Consider the following 19,392-nt stretch of genomic DNA (forward strand, 5'->3'; position numbering starts at 1 on the left):
TGGCTCGCCTTCCCCTCGCACACCCAGGTGCGCACCGAGTGGAGCCGCCAGCTGCCCTTCCCCGCCGTCACCCTCTGCAACAACAACCCGCTGCGCTTCCCCCGCCTCTCCAAGGGGGACCTCTACTACGCCGGCCACTGGCTGGGGCTGCTGCTGCCCAACCGCACCGCCCGCCCGCTGGTCACCGAGCTGCTCCGCGGCGACCCGGCGCGCCTGCAGTGGTTCGCCAAGCTCGCCGACTTCCGCCTCTTCCTGCCGCCCCGCCACTACGAGGGCATCAGCGCCGACTTCATGGACCGCTTGGGCCACCAGCTGGAGGACATGCTGCTCTCCTGCAAGTACCGCGGCGAACTCTGCGGGCCCCAGAACTTCTCCGCGGTGAGTGGGGCCGGGGCCCTCCCCTCCTGTAGAGCTTGGGCTCCTCTCAACACCCCCCTCCCCAGGCACTCCCACTCCAAATCAGGACCTGTCTGTCCTCTTCCCACCGCTCTCCTCCAGCGCGCACACGCCCTCTCTTGCCCCCAGGTCAGCTCCGCTCTCAAGTTACCTTCCCTAGGGACCAACTCCAACCTAGCCTGGCCCAGATCGAGTTCTTTTCTCTCCCCTGCTTCCCATGAGTCTTACCCAGCCTGACGCCCTGGGGCTGCAAGTGCCACCAATTGACTAGCAAAATTCCTACTGGGGGTTGTGCGGAGAAGCTGAAGGCAGAATAAAGGCCCCGTTTTAGCACTTGATTCCCCATTGCCAAAGTCGGTTAGTATTTGATTTCCCCCTCCCTAAGCAGTGGGGCTCTGACCTAGTCCCTCCCCCCGCCTCAAGCCAAGCGAAAATCCTGGCAACAAACACTCTTTGACTTCAGTGGGGCCAGGATTTCACCCATTGTGTATTTCTCCCTCCCCTGTTCCTAGAAGAGAGTGACAGTTGTTCCCACGGCACCCTCTTTTCTGGGGAAAGTCAGAGGGCTAGCTAGGAACAGGTTGTCTCTTGAAAACTAGCAGGATCTGGGACAGTTAAACATCCAGAGCTTACTCGATTGCTTAGAAAGTTCAAGTATTTGGCATGGTGGTTTTACTCTTTTTTTGGAGGTCGGGGCCAAAATCCCACAATTCCAGCTGGGGGGTTGTTTTACAAAGCAATTGTGTATTGGTGATCAGAACGGAAATGCATCAATATTCAGCTCCTTCTGGGTTTTTGCTGAGAGTTTGCCAAGTGACCTGGGCCTGGAATAGACAAGGAACTAATTCTGGATTAGAGGGGCACAGGGGGGCTGGAACAGCTTGTATAATGGGGGCGCTGAGAGCGATTGAACCAACTTGTAAACCCTGGCTATAATGGGAACCACCTCAAGGCAGGGAGTGCAGCAGCCCCCCTAGTTCCAGCCCTTATAGAGGGGCATATCGGTGTGTTTATTTTGACACGGAGGAAGCACAGAGTGAAATGACACTGGTTTTGGAAACGCTGGGCACGATTACACTGTGACAAGGGGTTGTTTCAGAGTTTGAAATGTGCGGCTGGCCTGCTGTGCAAGACCCCTGGGCTCCGGTCCAAGTTCAGCCCTGGGTGGGTTAAATGTGAAAGCACTGTCCTTGGGGTGCGGATAAAACAGAAACTTAGACAAGCTTCGTTTGAAGATGCCATATTGGGCAAAGTAAAAACACATGCACCAGGTTACAGAACAAAGCAGTTCCTCCCTCCCTTTCTAGGCTGCAGTTCACTCTACCCAAGTCCCATTGGCGGCTTCACCGTAATCGCTACAATCATTAATCACTGTGTTAACACTCCTAGGGAGATGGGGTTTATAGACCTTCCTGTCTTACCCTTCAGCCCTGAGCTTCTGTAACCATCCTGCACCCATGGAATCCCCAGTATTCCACTCCCACCTGGCTGCCTACAAAATGTGCTGTGTGCACTTCAGGACAAAGCACTCTTGTCTCCCCAGTTCTGATTTCCCCTTCCTCCCATGACTTGACTATAGAGCCTCTTAGAGGGTAGCCCCAAATCAAAGAACATTGCTTCCCAACAGAGCAGTCTTCCTCGTGTGAGGGCTTCTGCTTTGAAAACTGCCACCACGGTCCTCCCACACTGGCAACCCCCTCCAACACTTCCTGTGTCTTTACTCCTCAGAGAGGCCAGGACTCCCAGCATATCCTGAGTCTCCATAGTTCTCCAGCCCCAACGGGGGAAGCAAAATCTCCCCAGGTCAGCGCTGTGTCCACACAGCCTCCTCACATGTGAAATGACACTGGTGAAGAGAGATTATGTTAGCAGCTGACCGGTTGTGCTAACTTGAGCTGTAGCCTCCATGGGCCAACTCAAGTTCAAAGCACCGCTGCACGTGAGTGTGTGTGGACAGGAGTCAAGTTAGGGGCAATGCTCAAGTGAACCCTGCAGTGAAGAATAAGCTTAGGAGCCATTTCTGCTTTCCTTATTCACAATCAGCAGAACAGTGCTGTGCAAACTGTCCCTTTGATTCCTCTGGGATTATTAGTGGAACAAGGTGCTGCTCTTTAGGAGAAAGTTAATTGAACACGTCTTGATCAATGCCAGCTATCGCTTGACTTTTTTAACTGCCCCTTTTCTCTCCATTGACTGGAATACTCTGCTCTTCCAGTCTCTATAGGGATGCAAGTTGTGATTTAAATGCCACGCGTGCGGCATGTCTTTAGGGAGATCAGCTTGTTACTTCTAGCTGCTGCTGCACACAGGAGACCAATTCAATTCCCTGGCCTGCTAGCCTAGTTTGAGAGACAAACCTAAAATCAAAAGGAACATTGTTCTCAAACTTGTCATGTGAGGCTGGCTGGCTGCTAAACTATAAAAAGAGGGGAGAGAAAAGAAGACACCCCCTGGGTCTATTTTGATCAGCCCAGTACCTCTGAGCTAGCATGTGCTCCTGGAGCTGTGGGCAGAAGTGGCTGAGTTTTGTCTTATTAATAAAGATGCCTTTGCTACCGAGGGGAGAGGTCTGGTCTTCGCTGGCAGTTGTTTAGGACATCGATACACAAAAACCTATAGAGAAGGAGAGGAAAACTTATGAATGATACGCAAGTAGCAGAGAGGAGGAAGCAAATGGGATTTGAAGCTGCATCTTGAAAAGAGCCACCCTCCCTTTTATAGCCTGCATATTTTTCTCCATTTAGAATGCAGTAGATCTGATTGTAGATTTTAATGAACTCTTATTAAAGTCTTGGAGAGCAAGGAAGAGATGATTTGTAGGCACCGTTATCCTGAGAAACATGAAGCCTCAAGCACTCTTTCTGCTTGATATCATGGGAAGATTCCCGGGAGGACAGTGCAGGAATCAAATGCAGACTTCTGTTTGAAGCTACAGCCAACCACCCAGCTACCAAAGACTGCAGCAGCTGTTTCTTACAGCTGAAGAAGACTAATGAACATGTTTTCCCCCGTGTCCTTCCTGCTTATGTTGGCAAGGCAGAGAATTCAAAATCCATCTCTTGAGGGTAGGAGCAGAGGAATGAGCTGTGCATCAGCACTTGGATGTAGCTGCAATGTTGTGGCTAGGCAGGCCAGTCAAGCTAGAACACTGACTTGTTGATGCTTGACTGCAAGTTATTGTTAACACACAGGAAGAGAATTCGTGACTCTATGGTTTGAGAAGTTATGGGGATTCCAGCTTCTATTCTCAGATACCACCTAAGCAGCCTGCATTCATAGAATCATTGACTCCCGTGTGAGCTGGGAGTGGGTTGGGCAGGCAGAAATTGTTCTCATGTTCAAAATTAAAGTGCTTTGAGCTGAATCTGTGTGTCATGCAAGGCTTCTTCTTTCTCTGCAGTTAGAGAAAGTAATCGCATGAATAAGCAACCAAAAGAGTGTTGCTGGAGCTAGGCAGATATGTAAAGTAGCTGAACACATTGGATGTATGCCAGTAAGCATGGTATTTTGCAGTTCAGATACCTGCTTGGATGCTTAAGGAAAAAAAACGTGAAAGCTCCTGTTGACCATATCCCAAAATGCAAGAGAGAGGAGACATTTGAAATTATATACAACAAATTCCAAATAGATCTGGGGTCGGATTTTTTTAGTACTATTTTTCTGCATTGCACAAGTAATTTGTTTCAGAGTGGTAACCGTGTTAGTCTGTATCAGCAAAAAGAATGAGGAGAGTCTCTAAGGTGCCACAAGTACTCCTCATTCTTTTTACAAGTAATTTGTGGAACTCACTGCTGCAGGATGTACAGGGAAATAGTGTGGTTCCTGAAAACATGATTACATATATATGTGAATAGCAAATATGTACAAGGGAATAAAAGAGGAGAAAAAATTATCAGTGTGTTTGAATGAGTGTTAAGAAAAGGCAAAATCTGGCCTGGCATCTCCAGTTATGGTATCAAGAACAAAAATGGCAAGGGGTTACATTCTGCAAATGGTTCTGCTCAAGGCTGTAAGAAGCCCAACTGACTTCTATCTCTGTGCCTGGTCATGTCCATTTGCAGGATCTGGTCTTAGAAGCTGTTGAGTCTTATGCTTTTAAGCTCCTACTCAGGACGGCATCATTATTCACTGTTACAGACTAGGGATCGAATGGCTAGGAAGCAGTTCTGCAGAAAAGGACCTAGGGGTTACAGCGGAAGCTGGATATGAATAAACAGATGTGCCCTTGTTGCCAAGAAGGCTAACAGCATTTTGGGCTGTATAAGTAGGAGCATTGCCAGCAGATCAAGGGACCTGATCATTTCCCTCTATTCAACATTGATGAGGCCTCATCTGGAGTACTGTGTCCAGTTTTGGGCCACACACTACAAGCAGGATGTGGAAAAAATGGAAAGAGTCCTGTAGAGGGCAACAAAAATGATTAGGGGGCTGGAGCACATGACATATGAAGAGAGACTGAGGGAACCGGGATTATTTAGAGAAGAATGAAGGGGGATTTGATAGCTGCTTTCAGCTACCTGACAGAGGGTTCCAAAGAGGATGGATCTAGACTATTCTCAGTGGTAGCAGATGACAGAACAAGGAGTAATGGTCTCAGGTTGCAGTGGGGAAGGTTTAGGTTGGGTATTAGGAAAAACTTTTTCACTAGGAGGGTGGTGAAGTACTGGAATGGGTTCCCTAGGGAGGTGATGGAATCTCCTTCCTTAGAAGTTTTTAAGGTCAGGCTTGACTAAGCCATGGCTGGGATGATTTAGTTGGGGATTGGTCCTGCTTTGAGCAGGGGGTTAGACTAGATACCCCCTAAGGTTCCTTCCAACCATGATATTCTATGATTCAGGACAGCACTTAAGCACGTGCTTCAATGGTGGGGACTTTAGGACATAAGTTGATCACTCAGTTGAAGTCATGCAGGCAGTCTCTCCAGTATAATACGATGGCAAAGCTGGACTGAGGCATCATAGATAAACTTGAAAGGGTTAGATTTTTTTTGGTGAATGTCCATTTCACCACATGCACAAGTTGATGAAAAAATATTTCCATCCACAATCATAGAAATTTTCAGACAAGTAAGGTAAGAAAAATATTGCTTGAGATTCAAAACATGAAAGCTTTATAACTGTTCAACACAAACTGGCTGCGTCGCATGTCAAAATAAATATCCTGAAATCAAACATCAAATTCTCAACATCTACTGTCGTTAAATAATTGTGACCTCTTCATAATTTTACTGCAATGGGACTTTTTAAATTGATAAAGATAGAAAAAACAAAACATAAAACCTGTAATAGAGAAAACCTGTGGAATTAGAGATGAGTCTGCTGATCTTTGATACCTGGAAAGGGTCAGGGAGGAATTTCCCCCAAGGTCAGATTGTCAGTGACCTTGGGGTTTTTTCCCTTCCTCCGCAGCATGTGGGTACGGGTCACTTGCCAGGATTATCTGGCTATATCTCACTTCATCATTCCCCTGTCCTCAGGCACTGATGCACTTCCCTCCCTCCTGTTCTCTGCCTGTGGCACGGACTAGTCTAGTCTGCTGTGGTTTGTAACACTTTGATCTTACTTCTGTTGTTGGATTCAGTGTGTGGGTGCTGGCGGCCTGTGAGGTACAAGAGGTCAGACGAGATGATCCGGTGGCTCCTTGTTGCTGTGATTTCTGTGACTCTGAACTGGAATAAATTATGCAATCAATTTGTAAGCACCTAAAGGTTAAAAGGGTGATAAGAAATAGCCAGTATGGGTTTGTCAAGGGGAAATCATGCCAAACCATTTCCTTCTTTGACAGGGTTCATAGTTCTGTGGATTGTTGGGGGGAGCAGTAGATGTGATCAATCTTTTTTTTAATAAGAATTTGGACACAGTCCCAGATGACATTCTTATAAGCAAACTAGGAAAATGTGGTCCAGATTACTGTAAGGTGGGTGTACTCAAACAGTAGTTATGAATGGTTTGTGTCAGACTGGGGAGGTGAATCTAGTGGATCCCACAGGGGTCAATCCTGGATCTGATATTATTAAATATTCCCATGAATGACTTGGATAATGGAATGGAGAGTATGCTTATAAAACTGTGGATGATACCAAGCTGGGAGGGGTTGCAAGAACTCGAGGACAGGATTAGAATTCAAAATGACCTTGACAAACTGGAGGATTGGTCTGAGATCAACAAGATGAAATTAATTAAAGACAAGTGCAAATAACGTGTTTAGGAAGGAAAAATCAAATGCACAGCTTCAAAATGAGGACTGGCTGGCTAGGCAGTACTGCTGGAAGAGTTGTGTGGGTTATAGTGGATCACAATTTGAATATGAGTCAACAGTGTGATACAGTTGCACAAAATACTGATATCATTCTGAGGTGTATTAACACAAGAGTTGTCTGTAAGAGATGTGGTAATTGTCTCACTCTACTCAGCACTGGTGAAGGCCTCAGCTGGAGCACCGAGTCCAGAGCTGGGCAGCACACTTTAGAAAAGAGGTTGATAAACTGTAGAGAGTCCAGGGGAGAATAACAAAAATAGTTTAGAAAACTTGCCCTATGAGGAAAAGATTTTTAAAAAATGGTGCATTTTAGTCTTGAGATAAGAAGACTGAGGGGGGGACCTGATAAATCTTCCAGTAGATTAAGGGGCTGCTATAAAGAGGGTGGTGATCAGTTGTTCTCCATGTCCACTGAAGGTAGAATAAGAAGTAATGGGCTTACTCTGCAGCAAGGGAGATTAGGTGAGATATTAGGAAAAACTTTCTAACTATAAGGACAGTTAAGCTCTGGAACAGGCTTCTAAGGGAGGTTGTGGAATCCCTAGTATTTGAGGTTTTTAAGAACATGCTGGACAAACCCTGTCAGGGATGGTCTAGGGTTACTTGGTCCTGCCTCAGTGCAGGGGTCTGGACTTGAAGACTTCTCAGGGTTCCTTCCAGCCCCATATTTCTATGAATCTATGAATTTCCTATGACTGTAAAAATATAAATCAATAAAATATTTATTTTTTAAAATGCTTAAAATAAACATTGATATGATCTGTCAAAAGTATAAAGAAATAAAAATCAAATTCTGCCAAGCTTAATTCACCTTGCTGTGAAGCAAATGGACATACATATCTGTACCTAGATATTTGGTCTGCATGGATCAGTCATAGAATATCAGGGTTGGAAGGGACCTCAGGAGGTATCTAGTCCAACCCCCTGCTCAAAGCAGGGCCAACCCCAACTAAATCATCCCAGCCAGGGCTTTGTCAAGCCGGGCCTTAAAAACCTCTAAACCCTGTTTTTCTGTCAATTCTATGTTCTATATCACTTGATTTATTCCCTAAAGCTCCCTTTTCATTTGAAGAATATTTATCATAGTTGCCCCATCCCATGTGTATCGACTTTTATGAGGAAATGATTAATATACCCCATGTGTTGAAACCTAGGAGAACTAATTACATCATCCTGATCTAAGATCCCCCCCCCAAATAAAGGTAGTCATCTTACTTGTGAAACTGACTCAAAAATCATAACTAGCAAGACGTACATTAGAGGGGAGAAGTATACAAATTGCATTGAGAGATGAAAGCTTTCAATCTGTTTCCTTATTACACTCCTGTGAAACAAACCATGTCGAGAGCTGTGATTTACTGGGCTGCTTCATTGGCTCTAGAGTCAATAGATATCTGTGTTCACCCTTCATTTTAGAACCATCTTCATCTACTCTCTGAATGGGGACATTATGGAATAATAACTGGATAGAGACTTCTGTGCTAATTTGCTGCAGGATAATGTATGATGTACACATGGTTCATTTGCCAGAAGTGGTATAAAAACCCGCCTTGTTCTTGTATGCCTGCAAAGTTGGGTTTTTTTCTGAATAAGGTACCCTTGCCAGGTACCTGACTGGCATGCATCAAACTAAATAGCAGAGACACCAACATTTGATTCATATTCTGTTTAGTTCTGACTGCAGATTTATACAGTATGCTTGCAGCCCAGGTTGGCATAAAATGGAAGTATCTGTAAGAATCTTGTTTGTAAATGGAAATATTTAGCACTGCCATAGCAAATTACATAGTATATTGACAGTTTTTTTTCCTTACTTGCTGTGCTACAAATATACTGTTTTACCCAATTGCTAACGAACAGCCCTCCCTTTTAATAACAAAATTTCAATTTTTTTATTTTTAATCTTTTTTAGCACTTGGGTTTTAAACATAACTCAGAATCTGGCTTGCTTTCACCATTAGTTTTGGAAGAGAAGTGCATTGCATTTTATTACTGTGGTGTGGGACGGAAGCTTTAAATATGTTATTGATTTGTACAACCGGCATTTAAAAAAACTACAAAATGGAGCCAGTTGCATTTAGTCTCTAACTTGTTCTTAGAACAACACTGCCAAGGCTACATTCTACTTCCCAGGCTGCAATGATATTGATTATGATGCTGATTTTTTATTACAGTAGTACCTGAGGATCGCAATAGAAATCAGTGCGCCACTGTGCTAGGGGCTGTACAAATATAGCAGGAGAGAATTCATGCCATGAAGAACTAAAAATCTAATTAGACAAGAGATAAAGGGCTAAGGGGGAAGGGATAAAACATAGAAGCAGAGCTATAATCGACAAATGTTGTAGAGTTAACCGCAACTTTTACCCCTTGGTCACCTCCTTAAAGACAACCTGCTTATGTCTCAGACTTCTAGTCATCACCTTTCTCTGGGGGCAGGGGGGATCTCACAAATCTATCCCTGCAGACAGGATCCTGGACTTTATGCTGCAGACTCATGCAGTTCAGTGCGTTTATCTCAGCAGGTCTGTGTTTAGTCCTGTTGTCTTGGGAGCAATGATGGGGTGAATCCGTGATCAGCCAGTCTTCACAGAGCAAAGTACTGTTTATTCAGAACAAAAGCTTCACAGAAAAAACAGGTCTTAAAAACAGCTTCTATGCAGGTCTTGTGTTCCAGGTGTTACTCGTCTTCCACATCCCTGATAGGATCAAAGTACTTCAGGGCCCTCTCACAGGGTCTGTCTCTGGTCACCATTTCATGTCAGTGTAGATCAGAGCAGTTATTTGTCTAGTCTCATGTCCTTTATGTTGATAGGTTTCTTGAAGCAAGTCAAACCAGCCTATGCTATTTCCCCAGGGGGTGAAACATCAAAAAAATTGTTACATGCATTGTTCTCAGTATTGGGGATTTGCATTAATTATCCCCCCCCCCCGCCTTTTGACATTTTGTAGTTCACCTGTTGAATACAATCACTAGCAAGCCCTTGAAGAGACATATAACACAGATATCATAGTCTCTGACTATTCCATGTTTCCAAAGCATCCATCACAAGAGCCATGATTTTTGTTGGGTTTCGTGTGTTTGATTTTTGAGTGGTGTTTGGTTATGAAGGGATTGAACAGGGGCATCAAGGAAGGAGAGGGGATACTGAAGGGAGGGGTAATGGATGGTAAGAGAAAGGGGAAGGAGGAGAGATGGAGGGTAGGTGGAGGGAGGCTGCAGAAATTGGGAGGAAGCTGAAGTAATTGGTATGGGGGACAGAATGTCCCAAAGTTGAGTGAGATGAGCAGGACTTGGCTCGATAATTGTAAAATTACGTCCTCTGATCTGTGCTAACGCCCCCCACTTTTATCACTATTAGGGTAACCAGACATCCCGATTTTATATGGACAGTTCTGATATTTTGGGCTTTTTTTAATATGGGCTCCTATTACCCCTTACCCCTATCCCAATTTTTTACACTTGCTGTCTGGTCACCCTAATCACTATTGATGAGATTAGCCTCCTTCCGTATGTGTTGTTTGTTATCAGTACGACCGTCTGCCAAAACCATGCTCCTTTCCCATATCTCGGTAAGAGGGGTGGACGTTTGCTTTTAGAGTAGGCTGGCTGCTCTTTCAGAGGATTTGGGCTAGAACTGGTTGAAATGTGGAATTGCCATCATGCAGGGAATTCTGAGGTTTTGGAATCTGATTTTCTCCCACATCGGGATGAAAAGTCTATCAGAGAATTTTTGATTAAATGAAATATTCTGCAAATATTTTGTTTTGACTTTATCATTTGACTTTTGTGTTATACATAAATTATATTATAAATGTCAAAGTCTTTCAATTTCATTGAAACAGCATTTTCTGATGGAAACCTCTTCTATCCATTTTTTTGACCAGTCTGGATTTTGGGCCTGTTTTGGACACTTGCAGAACTTCTCATGTGCTATAAGAGAAATCCTGCTCCAGTGTAGGGCAACAAGACATGACTCTGATGAAACCACACCTGCAATACTCTGTTTAATTCTGGGCATCTCAATGGTAGAAAGGGTTTGACAAATTGAGATGGATTTGGAGAACAACACAGCAAAAAGATTTAGTGGCTGTAGGTTTTGATGTGTGAAGAAAGATGAAAGGAATTACACATGCATAACTTGCCTGCTCCAAAGGTGGATGTGACAACTAGCTATAAAGTGATTAGCGTGATAGAATAGGATGAAATTGAACAAATATGCTAAACGTTGAGGGAAAATTCCCAACAATAAGCTCTAATAGTTTTTTTTTTTTTTTTCCTAACAGAGTCTCTTTTTGGTGTAGACCCAGCCCTCCAGAACACAGTGTAGGGAACAATCTGCTACTGACCAGGGGTGACCTAATAGAAATTAGAGATGCGGCAGGCTTGTATTGTTAGTGGAAGAATTGCACCATCTTTTAAGGATCCGCCATAAAATTGACCCCTGGACTGTGTCTCACTGAAGACATTCACAGAAGTTAATGCTGACAGAGCAGTATATTGAGTTTCCCAGGGCCACAGCGAAATTTGTCAAGCTAACTGAGAGACTGAAAAGGAAGAACTTCCAAGTGGATTTCTCTGCCCTGTTAATTATAAGATTAATTGTATCTTTCATCTCTGAAAGATACAATCTCTCCCCCTTAGCCTCCAGCTTGTTTAACATTGCAAGAACACATTGTAGAGATCGTTTATGAAGACCAACGGTCTTTCTGTAAGCCAGCACAGTGAACAACATGGCTGCCTTTCCTTCAGGCTTTGAACAGAAAGCGACGGGATCAGAGTGTGAATTCAGGACCCAACATTCTTGGCAAAAGGCTGGCTGAAATTCTGTGCTCTCTCTCTCGGAGTTGCTCTGGGGCCTGATATGACTCTGTGGTTTTTTATGAGCTATCCAGTCTGGGGCTACCCAAATCCCCTGCTCCTGCCCTGGCAAGCACCCTGCAGCAGGGTTTATGGGGAAGCATAGGCCTCTTGTGGCCAATGCAGTGTATGCACTGGCTGAATTCTCCCCATGGCCCCTTGCAGACTGTTCACAGACCCTATAGTCCAGGCTGAAACAGGGCAAGATCTCTTGGCCATGAGTGGCAGATCCATGTCTTTTCCTCCTACGGTAGCCTGAGGAGGGGGAGGTCTTCTCTCTAGCAGGAAGGAATCTTCACATCTGTTTTAGGAAGGGCCCAGACAGGCCCAAGGAAACTTCCAGTGACCCAACAAAATTTGTCCTTCAGACAGCAGAACGCGGATCCTCATGACATTGGCTATGCCTTCCAGCTGACTACCTGGCATATCTTGGCTCTAGAGAGTCATGAGGGTTATAAGCATCTGCCGCTAGTCACCAAAATGAATTCTTTTATGTTTCTCTCTAGAGGAAAAAGCCGGGTAGGCTTCTGGGTGTGAATTGGCATGATACTAAGCTGCTCCAAACGCCCCATGTAGAGGGCTTGGGGGATGGGAATGAGAATCCCTCTTCAGTGCCATTACATGGAAAAGGATGGGGAGAAAATGGGCGATGCTGAGCCCAAATAAAAGCTAGTGGTCGGGAGAAGGCGAGGCCGCATCATCATTCCTTGGACACCACCCATGGCTATCACCTTCCAGTGACGAACTGATGATTGCTTGCCTGAGGCCCTGGGGTGCAGAAGCCCATTGTAAAGAACCCTATGCCATGGAGCAGTCAGGACAAGTTTGATGTGTTACAGACCTTATTTACAGGATGTTATAATAAAATATCAGGCTTGGAAGGGAATTCAGGAGGCCATCTAGTCCACCCCCCTGCTCAAAGCAGGGCCAATCCCCAGGCAGATTTTTGCCCCAAATGGCCCCTTCAAGGATTAAACTCACAACCCTGGGTTTAGCAGACCAGTGCTCAAACCACTGAGTTATCCCTCTGTTTAGCTCTGAGTAGTGTCTTGGGTACTTGGTTCTTGGATGAGCTGTTTGACCCTTCAATTCAGCTGCATATTGCTTCTTTGGCTGCAGTGCTGTACATAGAATCAGAGGGTTGGACGAGACCTCAGGAGGTCATCAGCATTACTAAGAGAGCCACTGCTGGTCTAGGTTACATGAACATTGTGCTGTTCATAAACAAACTAGGGAGATGCAACCTAGATGGAGCTACTATAGGGTGGGTGCAAAACTAGTTGGAAAACCATTCCCAGAGAGCCGTTATCAGTGGTTCACGGTCATGCTGGAAGGACATAACAAGTGGGGTCCCGCAGGGATGTTCTGGGTCCAGTTCTGTTTAGTAACTTCATCAGTGATTTAGATAATGGCATACAGAATACACTCATAAAGTTTGTGGATGATACCAAGCTGGGAAGGGTTGCCAGTGTTTTAGAGGATAGGACTAAAATTCAAAATGATCTGGACAAACTGGGGAAATGATCTGAAGTATACAGGATAAAATTGAACAAGGACAAATACAAAGTACTCCACTTAGAAAGGAACAATCAGTTGCACACACAGAAAATGGGCAATGACTGCCTAGGAAGGAGCACTGCGAAAAGGGATCTCGAAGACATAGTGGACCATAAGCTAAATATGAGTCAACAGTGTAACGCTGTTGCAAAAAAAGCAAACATCCTTCTGGGATGTACCAGCAGGAGTGTTGTGAGCAAGACACCAGAAGTAATTCTTCTGCTCTACTCCACACTGATTAGGCCTCAACTGGAGTATTGTGTCTACTTCTGGGCGCCACATTTCAGGGAAGATGTGGAAAAATTGGAGAAAGTCCAGAGAAGAGCAACAAAAATCATTAAAGTTCTAGAAAACATGACCTATGAGGGAAGATTGAAAACATTGAGTTTGTTTAGTCTGGAAAAGAGAAGACTGAGAGGGGACATAAAAGGTTGTTAAAGGAGGAGAGAGAAGAATTGTTCTTAACCTCTGAGGATAGGACAAGAAGCAATGGGCTTAAATTGTGGCAAGGAAGGTTTAGACTGGACATTAGGAAAAACTTCCTGTCAGGGTGGTTAAGAACTGGAATAAATTGTCTAGGGAGGTTGTGGAATCTCCATCACCAGAGATTTTTAAGAGCAAGTTAGACAAACACCTGTCAGGAATGGTCTCAATAATACTTAGTCCTGCAGGGGACTGGACTAGATGACCTCTTGAGGTGCCTTCCAGTCCTATGATTCATCCCAAGTGACTATGACAACTATACATGGAAACTACTTAACCCACTGCTGAATGCAGTCACCGCCGGGTGGAAATGCAGGAGCCGTTTAATCCTTGGATGCTAAAAGTCTCTAGTTCCATCAGGTCTGGCCAGGAAAGACCTACAGGGAACATTATGCCAGGAACAAGGAAAATTCTGTTCCTGGAGGGAACCAGTTGACCCCGTCTCTCTTGGATTGGGATTCCCACTTTTTCCAGGCTTTCCATTGAGCCTCTCCCAGCTTCTGGTCCCATTCTCTGCATCCTGCCATCGGGTGGTGGAGTATAGAGGATGCATGGAGCTGGGGCAGGGGAGGTGAGTGGGGGAACATAGGCTCATTGCCTGCTTGGGAATGTGGGAGAGAGCTCCTGGAACTGAGCAGGAAGGGAGGTGAGGCTGGGGCAGTGAAGGAGCGAGGTTGGAGTAGAGTTAAGTGCCTGTCCCTTTGCACAGGACCACAGATGTGTTCCTGTCCTCAGGGTTAACAGCACACACAAGCTCTATTTGTGTCCTGTCCAAAAGATGACACCTCCTGGAGCAGAGGGCAGTGCTGAGGCGTTTGCTCGCCTCTCTGATTTGGTACTGAGCACCACCTACTGAAGCAAACATCATTCATTGCAGCACCTGATCTCCTGGCCGAGCATAGATGGGGCCTGAACCTGCTGACTTTAGTTTGTGTTCACAACTCGGGTTGGGCAGTTAGTTTGGGTTTGAACAATCGCAGCAGGAACAGAAACGCAAAGGGCGTCAGCCATGGGAGGTCAAAAGAAGGTTTTGAAAAAGGACCATTCTGTGTGTGAAATGACGTTGTGGCTCAGTGTTAAAAGCATGTGGGCTCAGGGGAAATTGGCTTCATACTCCGACGGGGCTGCATGTGTCTGTAGCTATTCCAGGCAGAACTCCCTTTTTAGGTTTGGTTTCCTTTTCACTGGAGCCATCAGTCAGGAAAGATTGATAATTCCTAGTCACTTGCAAAATGTGTAATCAACGCAGGTTTGTTTTTCATATAATAGATTCCAAATAATTATTTACAGCCCTGCAGCATAATGGGTATAATTAGGGACATCATAACACTTACCTACCACTCAGGGATGTGCGGAGGCTTAATTAATATTTTTAAATCTCTGCGAGATCTTCTGAATAACAACAATATATATATGCATATGAAGTACAAAGAATAATAATTATAATTATAAGGTTGTTGTATATAAGCAAGCAACCAGCACAATGAAAAATCTGGGGCTTCCACCCGATTGGGAGAAGCCAAGTGACTGGATTTCCCACCCTCCACCCCCACATGCTTAACAAATCCTTTGAAGTTCAGTAGTAGCTCTCAGCTTGCAGGCCTGTTGTCAGCAGTGGCGCTACACCAGATGGCAAACGACAGCAGGATCTGGCCTGTGGCTTGGGTCCAGAGGTGGAAGTAACTTAAAGAACTTACCGGTACTCTGGAGTCCCGAGGAGGGGGCAGGGCCTCTACTGAAAGAGATGGGGCCTCTACCGGAAGAGGCAGGGCCCAGGGCTGGGGCTGTGGTAGCAGCAGCTGGAAGCTCCGGGCCCTTTAAATCACCACCAGAGCTACCAACTGCAGAGGCAGCTGGGAGCCCTGGGAGTGATTTAAAGGGCCTGGGGCTCCAGCTGTCACTACCACAGCAGAACCCCAGGCACTTTAAATCACCATCAGAGGGGGCTCCCGGCTGCCGCCGCTACCCCAGAGCCCAGTAGCGGCAGCTGAGAGCCCCTGGCCCTTTAAATCATCATCAGAGCCCCGCTGCCAGAGCCTTGAGGTAGCAGCAGCAGCTGGGGGCTTGGGTGTTGATTTAAATGGCCCGGGGCTCCGGCTGCCACTACCACTGCAGGCCCTTTAAATCGTCCCCGGAGCCCTGCTGCCAGATCCCTGGGGTAGTGGTGGCGGGGCTGCAGTGGCAAGTTTAAGGGCCTGGGGCGGTAGTGGCAGCCGAGTCCTGGACCCTTGAAACAGCCACTGGAGCCCAGCTGCCGCTACCCCAGGGCTCCAGGGATGATTTAAAGGGCCCAGGGCAGTAGCTGCGGCAGGCTCCCCAGGCCCTTTAAATCACTGCCAGAGCCCTGCCGCTGCTTCCCCAGGGCTCCGGCAGCGGGGCTCTGGAGGCAATTTAAAGGGCCCAGGACTCCAGCCACTGCTGGGAGCTCCAGGCCTTTTAAATTGCCCCCAGGAGAAGCCGATCCACCCTGGTACGGAGCACTGACTCTTGCCAGTACCCCATCCCGCGGCGTACTTGCTTACTTTCACCTCTGCTTGGGTCCCATCTAATTGAGAAACTGTTGTTTTTTCACTGTGAGCACTGAAATCAAAGCTGCTACCATCATCACACTAATAGTCTCAGGGCTTGTTACTTCCCGGCATGTGGGGAGTAAATCTACAGCGTGCTAGTGGGCCATGCACTGGCTTGCCTAGTGAATCCTGCTACCTTATGCTAAAAGTTTCCTAGTGAACTTTGATCTAAAACAGCAGTAGGTCCAAGTGCACAACAGAACTTTTAGTGCCTGGCAGCAAGGTCCACACAGAGACTTAGTGGATTTACACACCAGCTTGCCATGCAGTTCCTTGCACAGACACATCCTCTGTACATGACATTTCATGGGCACTGAGGATGCACTGGAACCCCTGGAAGCACCTTCTGCTGCACCTCTAGGGCTTAGGCCCTGGTTCAGCAAGGTAACGCTGCGCATGTGAAGTTCCAGTGGACCCACTCAGTCAGTGCCATGGGGAATAGTCCATGTCTTGAGTCGGGCTGCTGCTTGAGGGGTGATGGTGGTGAGTGTACTTGTGGTGTTTTATAAAGGGGTGGAGGGAGTTTGATTGCCCTGTGTCTTGTGTATAGGGACACAGGGGCTGAGACAGTCTGGAAAAATATATATATATAATGCTTGAAAGCTTGCATGGCATTTTACAGACCTGTTAGGAGTCAGTCCTGAAGAGCTTACAAGACACAGGCAGGAGGAGACAAAGCAATGCAATATGTTCCTCCATGCCCTTTTGTTTGTGCTTGCATCTTTTTTTAAGGTCCAGCCAATTTACTTCGTGTCTTCTTGTTGGCAGCTGTTGTTTCTGTGTTTAACCCTCAGCTCACCTCCCTTGCTGTTTCCAGCACTTTCCTATCTTTGAGTCTCAACTCAGAATGAATATACAGATGTCTTGAATTGATTTATTAATATTTTGCAGCATAGCTTCCACCTTTCACTGTCTTCAGAAAGCAAAGAGAAGCCAGAGCCCTACTGCTGTAACATTCAGTAACAGTGAAGTCAGTTCATTTGTTTATCTGTCTCAGTTCAAAGGGAATAATTTCTTTTTGAGATGCTCCACTCTAAGAGTTGTAATTCCATGCCGTGGGAGCAGGTATTTGTCATTTGGTTTTTTTTCCACTCTCACAATTTTGTAATTTTCTTCTTGAATAAAATAAACTCAATCAAAAACTCCCTCAATGCACTCAAGTTTTGAAATTTTCCAATAAAAATAAAGTGCAAACACAAATTAAAGGAGTTACTAATCTCATGACCACACAAACGCTCTCACATACTGGTTTTTATCCTGTATATTAAATCATAGTATAAGTAACCGTGAATCGCAAGCAGGATTAATTGTTTCCAGTGTATGTGGGTTTTTATTTTTGCATAATTATGATGGGAGCAGATTTTTTTTACTTTTAAGAGAAATTGCAGCAGCTGGAATGGAAGAAAGCAATGGAGACTTCATTAGCTATTTTGGTAATAAATTAATGTAATGATTAAGTCTCTCATTGTGAGCGTGTGCAAATCTTCATGCACTCCTAGCATATGTTACTGACAAAAATAAGTAAATTCATCCTGTAGCTGTATTAGACTGAATGTATCAGCCGTTCCCCACTCACTCTTGCAGAAGGACCCCAGTCTGTCTCCGAGCGGTGGGCAGAAGTGCTAGCAACAGTGAGGTGACTCCAGCATGACATTTCTCTGGCTATGAACCATTTTTAAATGGAACATATGTATTTTTTTTTTGCAAGGGGGAAAAAGGCTAAAATTAGGTTAGCATCTCCTGCTGTCTTCAGGACAAACTGGAAACTTTGCAACAGGAAGTGCAGAGGTGTTGCTAGAGGTTATGCTTTCACTCCAGGCAGCTGTTCAGCTGCTTACTGCGTGAGGATGTTGACTGTATTCTGCACATCTAACTCCAGCTGACGCTAGCAGGAGGTACAGGCACATAAGAGCAGCACGTAGCCTGCTTGCAGTGTTCAGTCACTCAAACCAGGAGTGATGCCTCCTAGAGGGATGGGGTCTGAAGCACCAGACTGCTGGGCAGTAAGTTATCTGGGAATAGGGCAGGAATATGGAATTTTAACTCTGGAACTGGAATTTTCTATGAGCTCCTGTTTTCCCTGCTGTCACTGCGCTGCCTGCAATCACAAGTTCCCTGCCACCCAGCAGGGCCAACCCACATTGCTCACAAGGGACACATTGCTCACAAGGGACACGGGAGGTTCCCTGCTCTTCTCAAGCTCTTCCCCATTGGGATTGTTTAGCAGAGCTATGCCATGGCAGCAGCAGCACCCTTGGAAAGGGCTTCGGTCCTCTGCCCTGGCTGTTAATGGCAAAGTTCCCATTCATTTCAGTGGGGCAGGCGTTAAGCGCTCAGTAGTTAATATTTCCTGGAGACCATAGAGGGAACTTAAGGCCTGATCCAAACCCAGTGGGAATCAAATCCAATGGACTTCAGGCTGTTGCTCTCTAGAGCCTTGTGACTATGCTTGAATATTGGTGCTGCTCATAAATCTTCCATCCCAAACCACCTTTTCCCTCAAACCAGAAACTTCCATGAAATTCGCTTTGGATGAATTGTTTCCCTTTTCACCGAACAATTTCATCCTGTTCCCTGTGTACATCAGCCCACTTTCTCTCACTTCTTCCACCCCCCCAACCCTTTCTTTCCAGTGGGAGGAAGAATAAAGTGAGCATTTTCCCTACCACCCCCACTAGATATTTTTTTTTCCAAAATATTTTGGAAGGGAAAAGAGAAGCTTTAATTGTTGTTGTTGTTGTTGTTTGTTTTCTTAACCAGCTCTATCTAACAGAGCAAAATAGTTGGCTATGCAAATACATAATGGAAGGTGGAAACTGAGCAGTGTGATACAGCATGGCCAGAAGGCAGCATAAGAGTGTTAGCAGGGGGCCTTATTCCCTGCCAAGGGAGGAAGGTTTGCTTTAGATTAACTAGAGCACCTGACTCCAGTTAGAGCACCTGACTCCAGTCATGGGATATAAACCCCTGCTTCAGTCAGACAGGGTGTGTTAGTTGAAGGAGAAAGGTTGGATTGGAGCAGAGTGCAGATTGCAGAAGAGAAGAGTTTGTCCAGAGAGAAATAGAAGGTTTGGAGGAGTGCTGCGGTGGATTGGGAAGCCCAACAGAAACCCTAGGTAAGGGGCACCAGGCTTGTATAGAAGAGAGGCGAGAAGCCCTTCACAAGCTGATGGGTATGAGAGGGAAGTAACCCAGGGGAAGAAACCGCTAGTCAAGTGGTTCACCACAACCCCAGGGCCCCTGGGTTGGGACCTGGAGTAGAGGGCG

At 45.7% G+C, this 19,392-nt stretch overlaps 1 protein-coding gene across 2 annotated transcripts in view; it reads left to right on the plus strand.

Annotated features, from left to right (window-relative positions):
* Positions 1-211: 211 nt before the first annotated feature.
* LOC116835034 (acid-sensing ion channel 2) overlaps positions 212-19,392 on the plus strand; it is a 342,966-nt gene continuing 323,785 nt past the window's right edge. For both annotated transcript variants that reach the window (XM_032797481.2, XM_075059574.1), the window contains exon 1: positions 212-378. In XM_032797481.2, the coding sequence (XP_032653372.2) occupies positions 292-378 (87 nt within the window). In that variant the 5' untranslated portion in view covers positions 212-291. The remainder of the gene's footprint in view (positions 379-19,392) is intronic.

This window comes from Chelonoidis abingdonii, chromosome 21 (genome assembly GCF_003597395.2).
Source record: "Chelonoidis abingdonii isolate Lonesome George chromosome 21, CheloAbing_2.0, whole genome shotgun sequence".
NCBI classification, from domain to species: Eukaryota; Metazoa; Chordata; order Testudines; family Testudinidae; genus Chelonoidis; species Chelonoidis abingdonii.